The sequence below is a fragment of the Chelonia mydas genome, chromosome 19 (genome assembly GCF_015237465.2).
Source record: "Chelonia mydas isolate rCheMyd1 chromosome 19, rCheMyd1.pri.v2, whole genome shotgun sequence".
NCBI classification, from domain to species: domain Eukaryota; kingdom Metazoa; phylum Chordata; order Testudines; family Cheloniidae; genus Chelonia; species Chelonia mydas.
The window spans coordinates 12,351,017-12,365,861 of NC_051259.2; the positions used below are offsets into that span (position 1 = coordinate 12,351,017).

At 42.4% G+C, this 14,845-nt stretch overlaps 1 protein-coding gene across 50 annotated transcripts in view; it reads left to right on the plus strand.

The window, feature by feature from the left end:
• EPB41 (erythrocyte membrane protein band 4.1) overlaps positions 1-14,845 on the plus strand; it is a 198,699-nt gene that overhangs the window by 93,940 nt on the left and 89,914 nt on the right. For 28 of the 50 annotated variants that reach the window (XM_043532062.1, XM_043532092.1, XM_043532075.1 and 25 more), the window contains one exon: positions 14,134-14,594. Coding sequence is in view for 21 of the 50 variants with exons in the window: in XM_043532063.1 (XP_043387998.1) it covers positions 14,124-14,594 (471 nt within the window). In the remaining 29 variants the exon portion in view is untranslated. Of the gene's footprint in view, positions 1-14,116; positions 14,595-14,845 lie in introns of those variants that run through there. The other 22 variants (XM_043532063.1, XM_043532056.1, XM_043532070.1 and 19 more) reach the window with 1 other exon arrangement.

Genomic DNA, 14,845 nt, shown 5'->3' on the forward strand with positions numbered 1-14,845 from the left:
GCCCCCCCCAGCGCCTCCCGCCCGCCGGCAGACCCTGTGGATCAGTGCCTTCCCCTGCCTCCTGCCCGCGGCAATCAGCCGGCTTGTGGAGTTCAGGAAGGAGGAGGAAGGAGCGAGGACTCGGCGCGCAGGCTCCCCCTCCCTCCCCTGCCTCCTGCCCTTGGCAATCAGCTGGTTTGCAGCATTCGGAAGGCAGGGGAGGGAGGGGGGAGGCTGCGTGCTGAGTCCTCGCTCCTCCCCCCACCCTCCTGCCCCCTGAACTTCGCAAGCCAGCTGATTGCCACGGGCAGGAGGTGTGGGGGGGGGGAAGAGCAAGGATGCGGCGCACCTCCTCCCTCCCTACTGCCCACGGCAATCAGCTGGCTTGCGGTGTTTAGGAGGCAGGGGAAGGAGGGGGAGCCTGTGCGCCGTGTCCTCGCTCCTGCCTCCTGAACGCAGCAAGCCAGCTGATTGCCGTGGGCAGGGGAGGGAGAGGGGAGGAGCGAGGATGCAGCGTATGGAGTAAGGGGGGGGGGAAGAAGAGGCGGGTTAAGGGTGGGGGCTTGGGGGAAGGGGTGGAGTGGGCGGGCCGAGAGTTGAGCCCCCTGCCCCTGGTTCTTGCAGAGTAGGGGAACCTGCCGCTGCTGCTGTGCAACGTGCTTCTCCTAGCCTACAGCACCTTCAGCCTCCTTGCCTGCCTCATTGTCTCCAGTGCCAGTGGACTGTGCCTGTGTGGGGTAAGGCGGAGGCACCTCCCAACTATAGTACAGTACCGCATGGCAAAAATGTTTTTCCCTGGAACCTAACCCCATGCATTTACATTCACTCTTATGGGGAAGTTGGATTCACTTAACATGGTTTCACTTAAAGTCGCATTTTTCAGGAACATAACTACAATGTTAAGTGAGGAGTTACTGTACTGTATAATGATGTTGAGCTCCAGCCTGAGCAGATCTTGATTGTAATGGAATTGCTAGCATTTTTATTGAGGTTTACATTAGGTTTCTCTCTAAACTTTTTCAACCAATTTCTTCGTTGTATTTTCTTAACCTTTGTAAGAACCTTTTGAGAAATATGCCTGGAGCGTACTTGTTTGATTGGTAATCTTCAGTAACACTTATACTCCCTTCTGAAAATTTATTATTGTTACAAGAAGTACTACCAAAGATTGCTATAAGTGGAAGATGCTTGAGAGGGAATTGTTTTTTAGTTTGTTTACTTTGTGCACTTGACAGTACTGTTCATATAGTCATTTTTCCCTAAAGGTTTGAGTGGACCTTTCACAAACAAAGACCGGGGTGGGGGAGAATTATTTTACTAAGAGAAACAGGAAAATGTAATTGTAAAATTGATAGGGGGGGACTCGGATGCAGCATAGTACCTGAGACCGCCTTTAATTTGCTCTTTAAAAATGGAAAAGATTTAAAGTTTTTGTGTCCTTTAATTGAAATCTTCCTTCTTTGTCACTTCTTATTGCAGCAGCAGTGTTCATGTTACATTTTGTCTTTCAATAAGGCCACATGTTGGTTTATTAGGTAACTAGGTCAACAGCAGTACATTGTAATATGTATGACTTTATAAAATAAACATTTTGTTATATTGTGTATTTAGGCGTTAGTATCTGCTACACCATTAAATATTGCCACATATAAGAATTGAAGGCTTCTTAACGAAAAAAGACCAATTTTTTTCTTTTAAAAGAACAAAGCCTTGAAGTTTAAATGGTCATTTTCATAACTTTATGTTGAAATGATCAGGGGATTTGCTTTCTGTGTTGAAGGCGATAAGTTAGTGACTTAGCCCTGTTTGAATAATAAACGTGCTTGCTTCTGAGTAAGCATTGGTTAATGGACAGTGAAGCACTTTAATGATGTTAAGACGCACTGTGCTAGCTATATATTCCCCTACTAGTCTTTCTCTGAGCCATCATGATGAATGAGCTTAGCTATATTTGCTTTTGGTGTGACATCTTTATTATACTTTAATACGTTTTAATCACTTATGCTAGTCAAGACCTTTTGAAGACAAATATACAGTGATAACTTAGTGTTCTCAGTGTAAGGCTTGAAATATCTGGACTCCATGGAACCAAGAGAGCCAGCAGAATCAATTCAGCCCTTCCAGATTTTCCAGTTAAATACATTCTGAATTACCACAGTTGAGCGTAGGTATGTTGGAAGAAGTGGAAGTCGGCAAGACTCCAGAATCCAAAGTCCTGTCTGATCTGCTGTTTGAATTGCGTGTTTGCGCTAGTGTCCTTCACTAACAGTTCCCTTTTCCTACTTGTGTGCAGCTTGTAAGTGAAATAATTTGCTTTGTCAGATATTTGTTGGAGTTCCTTGATGTATAGAATTAAATTGGTCATTATTGAAAAAGTATTACTAAAATAATTCAGATGGTGTTAGAAACATGAAAATTTACTACGTTAAGTTTACAGTGTAAATAATGCACAATAACCATATTTAAATGAGGGCAGAACTGATGCTGAAATGTAGAACACCCAGTGTATTTAGAACACCACTAACTTCCTATTTTTAGAACCAATAAAATAGAATAACCAATTAGTTTATTCAAACCATGGATGTTTGAAACAGAAAATAGGATGGAAAGTCTTTCAATTACTTACTAGATTTTAATTTACTTTTTTTTATATTTTTATTAATAAAACCAGACTCTCTCCCTTGCCGAAAAAAGGAGGTCTAGAAACATGTAACTATAGTATGTTAGCCTCATGGATCAGGGGAGGATGCCCTCTATACGAGCAATTAGGGCATGGTTTGAGTTTCAGGGGAGGTAACAAGGTTTGGTAGTTTGAAGATGTCATAAATATAAAGGGAAGGGTAACCACCTTTCTGTATACAGTGCTATAAAATCCCTCCTGGCCAGAGGCAACATCCTGTTACCTGTGAAGGGTTAAGAAGCTCAGCTAACCTGGCTGGCACCTGACCCAAACTACCAATAAGGGGATAAGATACTTTCAAATCTTGGGGGAAGGCAGCTTTTTGTTTTGTGCTCTTTGTTTTACCTGTTGTTCTCTTTTGGGACTGAGAGAGGCCAGACAGAAATCCATCTTTTCAAACCCATCCTAATCCAAGTCTCCAATATTGCAACCAGTATAGGTAAGCCAGGCAAGGCGGATTAGTTTCTTTTGTTTTATGTGAATTTTCCCTGTGTTAAGAGGGAGGTTTATTCCTGTTTTCTGTAACTTTAAGGTTTTGCCCAGAGGGGGATCCTCTGTGTTTTGAATCTGAATACCCTGTAAAGTATTTTCCATCCTGATTTTACAGAGATGATTTTTACCTTTTTTTTTTTTTTTTAAATAAAATCCTTCTTTTAAGAACCTGACTGATTTTTGCATTGCCCCAAGATCCAGGGGTTTGGGTCTTTGATGATTTTGTAACAAATTGGTTAGGATATTATTCTCAAGCCTCCCCAGGAAAGGGGGTGTGTAGGGCTTGGGGGAATATTTTGGGGGAAGACATCTCCAAGTGGTCTCTTTCCCTGTTCTTTGTTTAAAACGCTTGGTGGTGGCAGCATACTGTTCAAGGACAAGGCAAAGTTTGTACCTTGGGGAAGTTTTTAACCCAAGCTGGTAAGAATGAGCCTAGGGGGTCTTTCATGCGGGTCCCCACATCTGTACCCTAGAGTTCAGAGTGGGGAAAGAACCCTGACAGAAGGTGAGGATTCATTGGATCGCTAACAGCAGTCTTTTTTAGGAGTTAGCGTATTTCAAGCTCAGTTTTGCAGTTCTATTTTCTCTTATATTAAAAAAACACTTTATTGTAGCTTCTGAAATATTTGTCATTTGCATAATACTGACATTGTGTGTACCTGGGCCTGAAATCATCAGTCCTGTGAAATTCTGTCTACTACAGAATGCTGCATGCCTCTTCAGCAATACAGGCTACCATGACCACATTAAACCTGTCCTCTGCTGTCTATGCTGACTTCTTATAGACTACGGAGGCAAGTTCAGAATCTTGATCCTTATTTTCAAGGTGCTCAGTGGCCTGGATCTAGCATATATAAAAGATCACCTAAAGCTTTGGGATGCTGACCACTGTGCTCAACTCTGCTCCTCAGTCATAATGGAACTTTCTACTGTCAAGGTAAAGCTTGTCTGTGCAGGAGACAGAGATTTCTGGAGGACTGATTTGATGCTGTGAAACAGACACCTACAGGAGCTAAGGACCATAACAAATCTTACGCCTTCCCTTCCAACTGGAAGGCATGCTTTGTTGATTTTAACTTCTAACAAACACACAGCAGCATACCTTTTAATAAATAATCTAAACAACCAGCCAACCTACCAAAACAAAATGCTACAATGTATACACACTTTTCTCCTGGGGAGAGGATGAGAGAAGATGCTAACCACATGTCACAGACATTAGTCATGTTGCTTAATGCTTAATGTTACTGAAAGGTGCTCTGGTGTTATGATGATGAGACCAGGATAAGCACTTGAATAGAATAGAATGTAACTTTAAAATGGAATTGTTAAAAAGAACTCTCATCTCCAGAATGGCATGAACCTCATCTATACAGCAGGTGCCTATGTGTCTCAGAAGTTAAGAATAATAAGATGACATCTAAATGAGCTGCAGGATCTGAGAGAGACTGTTTGGTGGTGGTGGAGATATGAATGAAAACTTTGTCTGCATTTCAAAATGTCTTTTTTTTTTTAAATTTATATAAATCTCCAAATCGGGAAAGTATGGGAGTATCTTACTAATAGTGTCTTCCTAAGTGTTTAACAAAATAGCTGTGTAAAAAAACAAAACAAAAAACTGTTGCTCTTTCTGTGAGCTGTGCTATGAAGGTTCCACTGGAAAACAAAATACTATTTAGAAATACCTCCTTATAATGAAAGTTTAAGAGGTGTATTTTAAATAATATATGTTCAATCTTCTTAATTTTATTTCACCTTACAAGACAGGGCCTTGTGTTCTTACGCTTTCAGTTGAAACCATAAAAATGAATTCTGAATGTAAAACTTCAGAGAGAGAATATAATTAGTGAGTCCAAACAGAGTGACAGACAATGAGTGCATCAGGGACCCTGTAACAAAATATTTGACTGCACTTAATGAATTATTATTATTGTTGGCGGCTAACTGACTCTATTAAATCTTTATTGGGAAGGCAGGGAGAGGCAATACTTCACAAAATCCCTAGTTTTGTGAAGTACATTTGGATCAGATCACTGGGCTGTCCCTGAGAAAAGCAGAGGTGCAATGTAATTCCTGGGGGACAAAGGAAAGACTTGGAGACGTTTGCTCATCTAAAGCAAGACCCATCTTTCAGTGTTGGAAAACAACATGGTCTGCAACTACACAAGGACTGTCCCTTGCTGCAATCAACCAAGTAAACAGACTTTGTTGTTCTGGGTCCAGAGACTTTAATATTAGTTTGATCAGAGAGGAAGTGTTTATTATTGGGGAGTTATCCTGTTTACTTCACTTAATAACAAAAGTTTCTCTTACAGGCCTACCATCTCTATTCTGAGCTTCCAGAGCCTTACATTTAACTTCAGATAGGAGGGAATTTTGAATGGTTAATGTTTTGATAGTGATTCTTGTTAGAGGGCTTATTCCTTTATCCTAACAATTCTTGCCAGTTTATTTTTTCTAAATGAAATCAATGGGAAGTAGCTACAAAGCACATTGTTTTGGCAGCCAGACCAAAACATGACTCATAATTAACCCCTTCACTACTGAATATGGATTCATCTGTGCCGTATGCTCATTCTGTATTATACAGGAGTGTCAGCATTGCAACTAAACACCAACTCCCTCTGGGGATGTACCCAGTGAGTTGGCCATTCGTGGAAGTGCGTGGTTTTGTACAGGGTATCCAGGGTTATGGGCAACATTGAACTGGTTAAACACTAGTTCTTGCCTGGCAACTCCTGTCATAATATCTAGTTTTGTAGCTGTTAAAGATGAACTAACAACATTAACTCTAATTTTTCTCCGCCCGTTAGTGTTGCTTCCAATGTGCATTTGTGGGTGGAATTTTGTATTGATTTGACAAGACTCGAAAGATTTGAAAGACAACTGTTTTAGGCAGGTATCATTACAAAAATTGTAGAGGAATAGACTTGACTCAGTTGGGGTCAAGAGTACAGTGTGGGTATCTTAGGCCCCATGTGTATTTGCTTTTTCCTCTCTCTCATCATGCCTAGCTTGTTTTGCTGCACATAGTGACCCAGATTGAAACACACGGATAGGTAATTTTTGCCGCTTCCCCCAGCAAGAGAGTAGGAATGGCTGATGAAGATAAGTATTGCCAGTTTTATGTTGCTGCTGCTGAGATTTCATTCTCCATTTTCCCCTGCCAAATCCTCTATCAAGCTACAGAATACTAGATCTATTTTTTTTTTAAAAATCCTCCTAACCTCTCCTTTTATGTATACATGAGTTGCATTAAAATTTATCCTCTGATCTACATTATTCAATACCTCACTTCACATACCCTCTTGCAAGTAGGTTGTGCCATCTGGCTCTAACTTTATTGGATTTTTACTGCTTGAAGAGGGTCCCTGGTGTTCTGTCTGGACCCGTAACAATCTTTTAAAAACACATTAATTCAACAGACCTGTAAGTTACCCTAAAATCAGATAACTTTAGCAAGAACAACAAATATTACAAATGAACCTCACCATGGAATTCCCACTAGAGTGTCTCTTGCTAGCTATACCAAATCACTTTACAGGTGAGAGAAGAGAAAATGGGCTTTGTAGTGCATCCTGGAAGCTAACAAAAGTGTCTCGTAGGAAAAGGTGAGCAGATGAGTTCCAAAGGCTAAGGCAGGGGGAGCAGGCTAGCAGACAATGTCCTGTCTCTCTTATACCACTGTGCCTCCACTAACAGCAAGTATGGTAACATCTCACAGGGACACAGTTCGGTCCCACTAGCACACACTTAACCTCTGAAAGGAAATAACAGTAGGTTATAGCTGCGCAATATTTATTGCCGGTGGGGAGATAACCCACACTTGACTTTCAGATTCCAGGCTTTTTGCAGGGCTGATTATTGGAAAGCTAAACAGTATCCTCCTCTTTGTAAACTGAAGAAATCTGAGCTATGATAGAAGACATTTGAGTCAATAAATGTGGAACTCCAGTGTCATTTTCACTGTCCATAGTTTAACCACACTTTTTTTTGAAACAGTCTTGTGCTGTATTTACCCTGCCGGTTTGAAAGAACAAGGAGAACAGTGCAGATGGAAATTACTACGTTATTTGAAACAAACATTAGATATGAAAGGACATGCTTACCATGCTGTTCCAGGATGACAGGGAGGTGCAAAGGGGTCAGATCCAAGTAATCACAAATGTCTAATTCTGCTGTCCTTGCCTCATTCTTCTATTTATCATTTCCTCCTCTGAACATATTTAAGGGGGCTTTTCAAAACTAACACAGCAAAAGGCATTGGCACGTGTACTTGTGCACATGTGAGGTTTTCTGTATGGCTATGCTTAGCACTGATTTTATATTTTAATTGCCTAGTTAAGAACACTAAATTATGGAATAAGTAAAATTTAAATACAGCATTAAGCTTCAGTGTAGGTAATGCGTGGTGGGAGATTTTAAGAGAGTGGGGTGGAAAGGAGAGAGAAGCAACTATTTATGGATTCAGACTTCTTGAAATGTAATCTTGTGAAGATTTTTAAAACCAGCCTGAAATGATGGTGAAAAGTTATATCTTGTCTAGTCTGCTGTTGGGGGCGCTCCCTTGATGCACTCTTATGGGTGAGTGGGGAAAACTGCCTTGATTCCTGGAGCCTGCTGCAAAGCAAAGCAAACCAAACCTCCATTGAATGGACTAGATGGCTCAGTGCAGCCATTCCCAAACTGTGTTTTCCCCCAAGCAAGCACTTTCTGGTGGTCCATGGCTGCACCTTGTTTCCAGCTGCTGAATCACATTAAAGGAAGCTAAAAATGTTATATACTTCACTTTCCCACATGAGAAATTGCCATAATTGCCATGGTGGTGGTATTAGATTGCTGGTGGGGCAGGAGATGGTCCATCAGTGGCCAATGGGAGAGAAGGATAGGTATCCACAAGGCACTATTAGAATATCATGAAAATGTTTAACACCTGACTCAGGGGATTGCAATAGGATATGGAGCCTGTCACTTATTATGGATTGCTGGTTCAAATTCATCTTAGGTGAACAGCAACAGAAAGCTTTTTTTCATGTGGTGGTAGCTCACTGGTCAATGTAAAATAAGTTCAGTGAGGATTTTGGAGAGTCTCAGTCCAGCTGTTACTACACAGGTGTTCACATGGCAGAATCCTCCAGCCCCAGTGACCACTTAATTTGCAGCCTCATTTAAAAGAACAAGGACTATGGAACTACACTTCTCCATCCAGGGAACTGATGGGCAGGATCCCCTGGGAGAATAACATGAGGGGGAAAGGAGTCCAGGACAGCTGGCTGTATTTTAAAGAATCCTTATTGAGGTTACAGGGACAAACCATCCCGATGTGTAGAAAGAATAGTAAATATGGCAGGCGACCAGCTTGGCTTAACAGTGAAATCCTTGCTGATTGTAAACACAAAAAAGAAGCTTACAAGAAGTGGAAGCTTGGACAAATGACCAGGGAAGAGTATAAAAATATTGCTCGGGCATGCAGGAGTGAAATCAGGAAGGCCAAATCACACCTGGAGTTGCAGCTAGGAAGAGATGTTAAGAGTAACAAGAAGAGTTTCTTCAGGTATGTTAGCAACAAGAAGAAAGTCAAGGAAAGTGTGGGCCCCTTACTGAATGAGGGAGGCAACCTAGTGACAGAGGATGTGGAAAAAGCTAATGTACTCAATGCTTTTTTTGTGTCTGTCTTCATGAACAAGGTCAGCTCCCAGACTACTGCACTGGGCAGCACAGCATGGGGAGGAGGTGACCAGCCCTCTGTGGAGAAGGAAGTGGTTCGGGACTATTTAAAAAAGCTGGACGAGCACAAGTCCATGGAGCTGGATGTGCTGCATCCGAGAGTGCTAAAGGAGTTGGCGGATGTGATTGCAGAGCCATTGGCCATTATTTTTGAAAACTCATGGCGATCGGGGGAAGTCCCGGACGACTGGAAAAAGGCTAATGTAGTGCACATCTTTAAAAAAGGGAAGGAGGAGGATCCTGGGAACTACAGGCCAGTCAGCCTTACCTCAGTCCCCGGAAAAATCATGGAGCAGGTCCTCAAGGAATCAATTCTGAAGCACTTAGAGGAGAGGAAAGTGATCAGGAACAGTCAGCATGGATTCACCAAGGGCAAGTCATGCCTGACTAATCTAATTGCCTTCTATGACGAGATAACTGGCTCTGTGGATGAGGGGAAAGCAGTGGACATGTTGTTCCTTGACTTTAGCAAAGCTTTTGACACCGTCTCCCACAGTATTCTTGCCAGCAAGTTAAATAAGTTTGGGCTGGAGGAATGGACTATAAGGTGGATAGAAAGCTGGCTAGATTGTCGGGATCAACGGGTAGTGATCAATGGCTCCATGTCTAGTTGGCAGCCGGTATCAAGCGGAGTGCCCCAAGGGTCGGTCCTCCGGCCGCTTTTGTTCAATATTTCCATTAATGATCTGGAGATGTCATGGATTGCACCCTCAGCAAGTTTGCAGATGACACTAAACTGGGAGGAGAGGTAGATACGCTGGAGGGTAGGGATAGGATACAGAGGGACCTAGACAAATTGGAGGATTGGGCCAAAAGAAATCTGATGAGGTTCAACAAGGACAAGTGCAGAGTCCTGCACTTAGGTTGGAAGAATCCCATGCACCTCTACAGTCTAGGGACCAAATGGCTAGGCAGCAGTTCTGCGGAAAAGGACCTAGGGGTTACAGTGGACGAGAAGCTGGATATGGGTCAACAGTGTGCCCTTGTTGCCAAGAAGGCTAATGGCATTTTGGGCTGTATAAGTAGGGGCATTGCCAGTAGATCGAGGGACGTGATCGTTCCCCTCTGTTCGACATTGGTGAGGTCTCATGTGGAGTACTATGTCCAGTTTTGGGCCCCACACTACAAGAAGGATGTGAAAAATTGGAAAGCGTCCAACGGAGGGCAACAAAAATGATTAGGGGAGTGGAACACATGATTTATGAGGAGAGGCTGAGGGAATTGGGATTATTTAGTCTGCGGAAGAGAAGAATGAGGGGGCATTTGATAGCTGCTTTCAACTACCTGAAAGGGGGTTCCAAAGAGGATGGATCTAGACTGTTTTCGGCGGTAGCAGATGACAGAACAAGGAGCAATGGTCTCAAGTTGCAGTGGGGGAGATTTAGGTTGGATATTAGGAAAAACTTTTTCATTAGGAGGGTGGTGAAGCAGTGGAATGCATTACCTAGGGAGGTGGTGGGATCTCCTTCCTGAGAGGTTTTTAAGGTCAGGCTTGACAAAGCCCTGGCTGGGATGATTTAGTTGGGGATTGGTCCTGCCTTGAGCAAGGGGGGTTGGACTAGATGACCTTCTGAGTTCCCTTCCTACCCTAATATTCTATGATTCCCCAGAGATAGTCCCTTCAGGTCAGGGCTGAGGTATCTTGTATTGGAGCGATGATGAGGGAAACTTGAATTGCTGCTTGTATCTGTTTGCTGGCAGTAGAGGACTTTCCCATCCAGGGCACCTTTCATGAGCAGCACATTCTCAGAGGAAAAGAACGCACAACATACCAGTGTTTAAATAATGGTGACCTATTAGAAACACATTTTAAAATGGGCTTTGTATAAGTGACTTGCAGTAGTTGCACTACTCTGTCTCAGCTGTTGGGAACAGTAGATATGTATTGTGCAGAGTTGCAATATTTTTAGGACAATCAGTATTAAGTGGTTGTTGTATCTATGGCCAAAAACTTCAAAAACATTTTTTTAAAAATCTGAAGTATTTTGATTACTGTGGGAAAAAGAACATTTACATTTTTTAATTTGGAAAAAAAGTTTTGAATGTTAAATGTGGTAATGACTAAATGGGTGATGTCTTGAATGTTTCTTAATTCTAAATGAGAACTTTAAATAAATGTTTCTACTTAGGTTTGGGCTAGAAGGGATTGAAACAGACGTTTGCCCCTGTGTAAGCAATGGTAATTTGTTACCGCAGATGCATGTGATGCAACTCTCAAAGATTAGTTCTATCCCCTTTAAAGCATGATTATTTCAGGTCCTCTTTATACTTTTAAATAGATACGCTCTTCATGTGATTTCCATCTCTTTGTGTCAACAGCCAAGCTGAAGTTGAAGTAAACATGGCATCAGATTAGTAAAATGGTCTCCAAAAAAACCCTGCTGTCCATTAGCGGGATAAATGCATTTGAGAAAGTCTTTGCAGTTTAAATTTGAGACTTTTTTTTTTTTTTTGGCCTATGCAGTGCAAGTAGCATTTTATAAATGCCAAATTCCATAGATTTCAGCAGCTCAGTTTAATAAAACCAAATTGCTTAAAGGCAAAGTTATTTACTTGAAATAGGTATATTTTAAACTTGGCCTCAATAAGCACCATTCTGAGTACTTCTGTATAGTAATGCAATAATCAGTCTGGGTTCGTAGAGGAAATGAAGGGGATTATTTTAGAATCATAGAATATCAGGGTTGGAAGGGACCTCAGGAGGTCATCTAGTCCAACCCCCTGCTCAAAGCAGGACCAATCCCCAACTAAATCATCCCAGCCAGGGCTTTGTCAAGCCTGACCTTAAAAATATCTAAGGAAGAAGATTCCACCACCTCCCTAGGTAACGCATTCCAGTGTTTCACCACCCTCCTAGTGAAAGTTTTTCCTAATATCCAACCTAAACCTCCCCCACTGCAACTTGAGACCATTACTCCTTGTTCTGTCATCTGCTACCACTGAGAACAGTCTAGATCCATCCACTTTGGAACCCCCTTTCAGGTAGTTGAAAGCAGCTATCAAATCCCCTGTCATTCTTCTCTTCCGCAGACTAAACAATCCCAGTTCCCGCCTCTCCTCATAAGTCATGTGTTCCAGTCCCCTAATCATTTTTGTTGCCCTCCGCTGGACTCTTTCCAATTTTTCCACATCCTTCTTGTAGTGTGGGGCCCAGAACTGGACACAGTACTCCAGATGAGGCCTCACCAATGGCGAATAGAGGGGAACGATCACATCCCTTGATCTGCTGGCAATGACCCTACATATACATCCCAAAATGCCATTGGCCTTCTTGGCCACAAGGGCACACTGTTGACTCATATCCAGCTTCTCCTCCACTGTAACCCCTAGGTCCTTTTCTGCAGAACTGCTGCCAAGCCATTCGGTCCCTAGTCTGTAGCGGTGCATGGGATTCTTCCGTCCTAAGTGCAGGACTCTGCACTTGTCCTTGTTGAACCTCCATCAGATTTCTTTTGGCCCAATCCTCTAATTTGTCTAGGTCCCTCTGTATCCTATCCCTACCCTCCAGCGTATCAACCTCTCCTCCGAGTTTAGTGTCATCTGCAAACTTGCTGAGGGTGCAATCCACACCATCCTCCAGATCATTTATGAAGATATTGAACAAAACCGGCCGAAGGACCGACCCTTGGGGCACTCCACTTGATACCAGCTACCAACTAGACATGGAGCCATTGATCACTACCCATTGAGCCCGACGATCTAGCCAGCTTTCTATCCACCTTATAGTCCATTCATCCAGCCCATCCTTCTTTAACTTGCTGGCAAGAATACTGTGAGAGACGGTGTCAAAAGCTTTGCTAAAGTCAAGGAACAACACGTCCACCGCTTTCCCCTCATCCACAGAGCCAGTTATCTTGTCATAGAAGGCAATTAGATTAGTCAGGCATGACTTGCCCTTGGTGAATCCATGCTGACTGTTCCTGATCACTTTCCTCTCCTCTAAGTGCTTCAGAATTGATTCCTTGAGGACCTGCTCCATGATTTTTCCAGGGACTGAGATGAGGCTGACTGGCCTGTAGTTCCCAGGATTCTCCTTCTTCCCTTTTTTAAAGATGGGCACTACATTAGCCTTTTCCAGTCGTCCGGGACCTCCCCCTATTGCCATGAGTTTTCAAAAATAATGGCCAATGGCTCTGCAATCACATCCGCCAACTCCTTTAGCACTCTTGGATGCAGCGCATCTGGCCCCATGGACTTGTGCTCGTCCAGCTTTTTTAAATAGTCCCGAGCCACTTCTTTCTCCACAGAGGGCTGGTCACCTCCTCCCCATGCTGTGCTGCCCAGTGCAGTAGTCTGGGAGCTGACCTTGTTCGTGAAGAGAGAGGCAAAAAAAGCATTGAGTACATTAGCTTTACTGTGTTTACGTATTATCACTTCTTAAATTTAATATTTATAGATTCTTTAGTCTGTTACAGGGACACTTATTTTTGGTAGAACATGAAATTGGTTGTTGTTGTAAAACTTTTGATCTTTTGAAGAGTGTTGTTGCTTGTAAGTGGTGTATCTTTGGGAGGTTTTTCTTCTGAAACTTCCTGTTTACACCATTTTTTCAGTTATGTATCTCAGGAAGCGAGATACGGCTGCTACAGAATTTTTGTATAGGATGTTACTAAGAGGCTTGTTTAGTTACATGTCGGTTTCCCCTACTCCCTTCCCACAAAATGGCACAGGCACAAAGTTTTACTGGAGGGTGAAAAAGAAGACTTGAAAGAAGTGTAAAGCTAGAAATGCTAAGGGAAGTGCACTTTTATTTCTACAAACCTCATTATTTGCTTTTGTTTGTCTTCTGCAGTTGTCACACTAGAAATATCTCACATTGACTATTTTGATTAGGCAAGACAGCTGCCATTTTAACTGTGATGCATTGTAAAAACTGCAGAAAGGAAGTGCTAAGGAGCACTTGCAGTACCAGAGTTGAGCAGAATTGCTCATGGATCTGGAACACATTTGTTAGTATAATCCTCACTTTCAAAGGTGTGTGAGCAGACATGGATGAAGATGTCTCTATTTTTTTTCTTTTTTTGCAAAAAGTAAACTAAGCCAAGTCTAGTTTTACATACGAGTGTGATTTGTTAGTGATAGATTGCTTTGTAAATAATGCTCAGTAGGCCACAGACCAGAGAGAGCAGCTGTCAGGAAGTGGTGCTTGGAGTGCTCGTTATTTGATTTACAATGGCTAAATGCATGTGTAAACACTGAAGAAATATTATTGTTTACTTTTTAAAATCTCTGTTACAGTTTCATCATGACAACAGAGAAGAGTCTAGTGGCTGAGACCGAGAATCCTAAGCAGCAGCAGCAAAAAGAGGAGGAGGTAGCTGCTGAAACACAGAAGCAAGAGGCTTCTTTGGAGGAGGCTTCCGAACAGGCATCTGAGGGGCATAATCAAACGGGACAGAAACAGAAGGCATCCAACGGTGATACCCCCACACACGAAGACCAGAGCAAGAACAAAGAGCGCTGCACTTCTGAGAGTCGGGGCCTGTCACGCCTATTTTCATCATTTCTCAAAAGACCCAAGTCTCAGGTTTCTGAAGAAGAAGGCAAAGAAGTGGAGATTCCACAAGAGAAGGGTGAAGGAGGTCAGAAAGAGACAGATCTAGGAGCCAGTCCTAATGAAGAAATCCTGCTGAAGGCCCCAATAGCAGCTCCTGAACCTGAACTCAGGACTGACCCATCTTTAGATCTTCATTCACTAAGCAGCGCAGAAACGCAGGTAAACAAAAACAAAGTTGATTTGGATTCTGTTTGGCTTCCTAATCAGCTAGCTCATGTAGTCAGGATTATTTGTCAGGTTAAGTAAGGAGTAGAGGTTTGTAATCCTCCTGTGCTAGATTTGATCAATGAGAACCCACAAGATTCTGAAAAAAAAAAATTTTGGAACTTCTAGTATTTGACAGACATTATGCTACATCTGACACTTCCTGCTCTTACTTTATTCCTACTGTTTTAATCATAATATGTTTA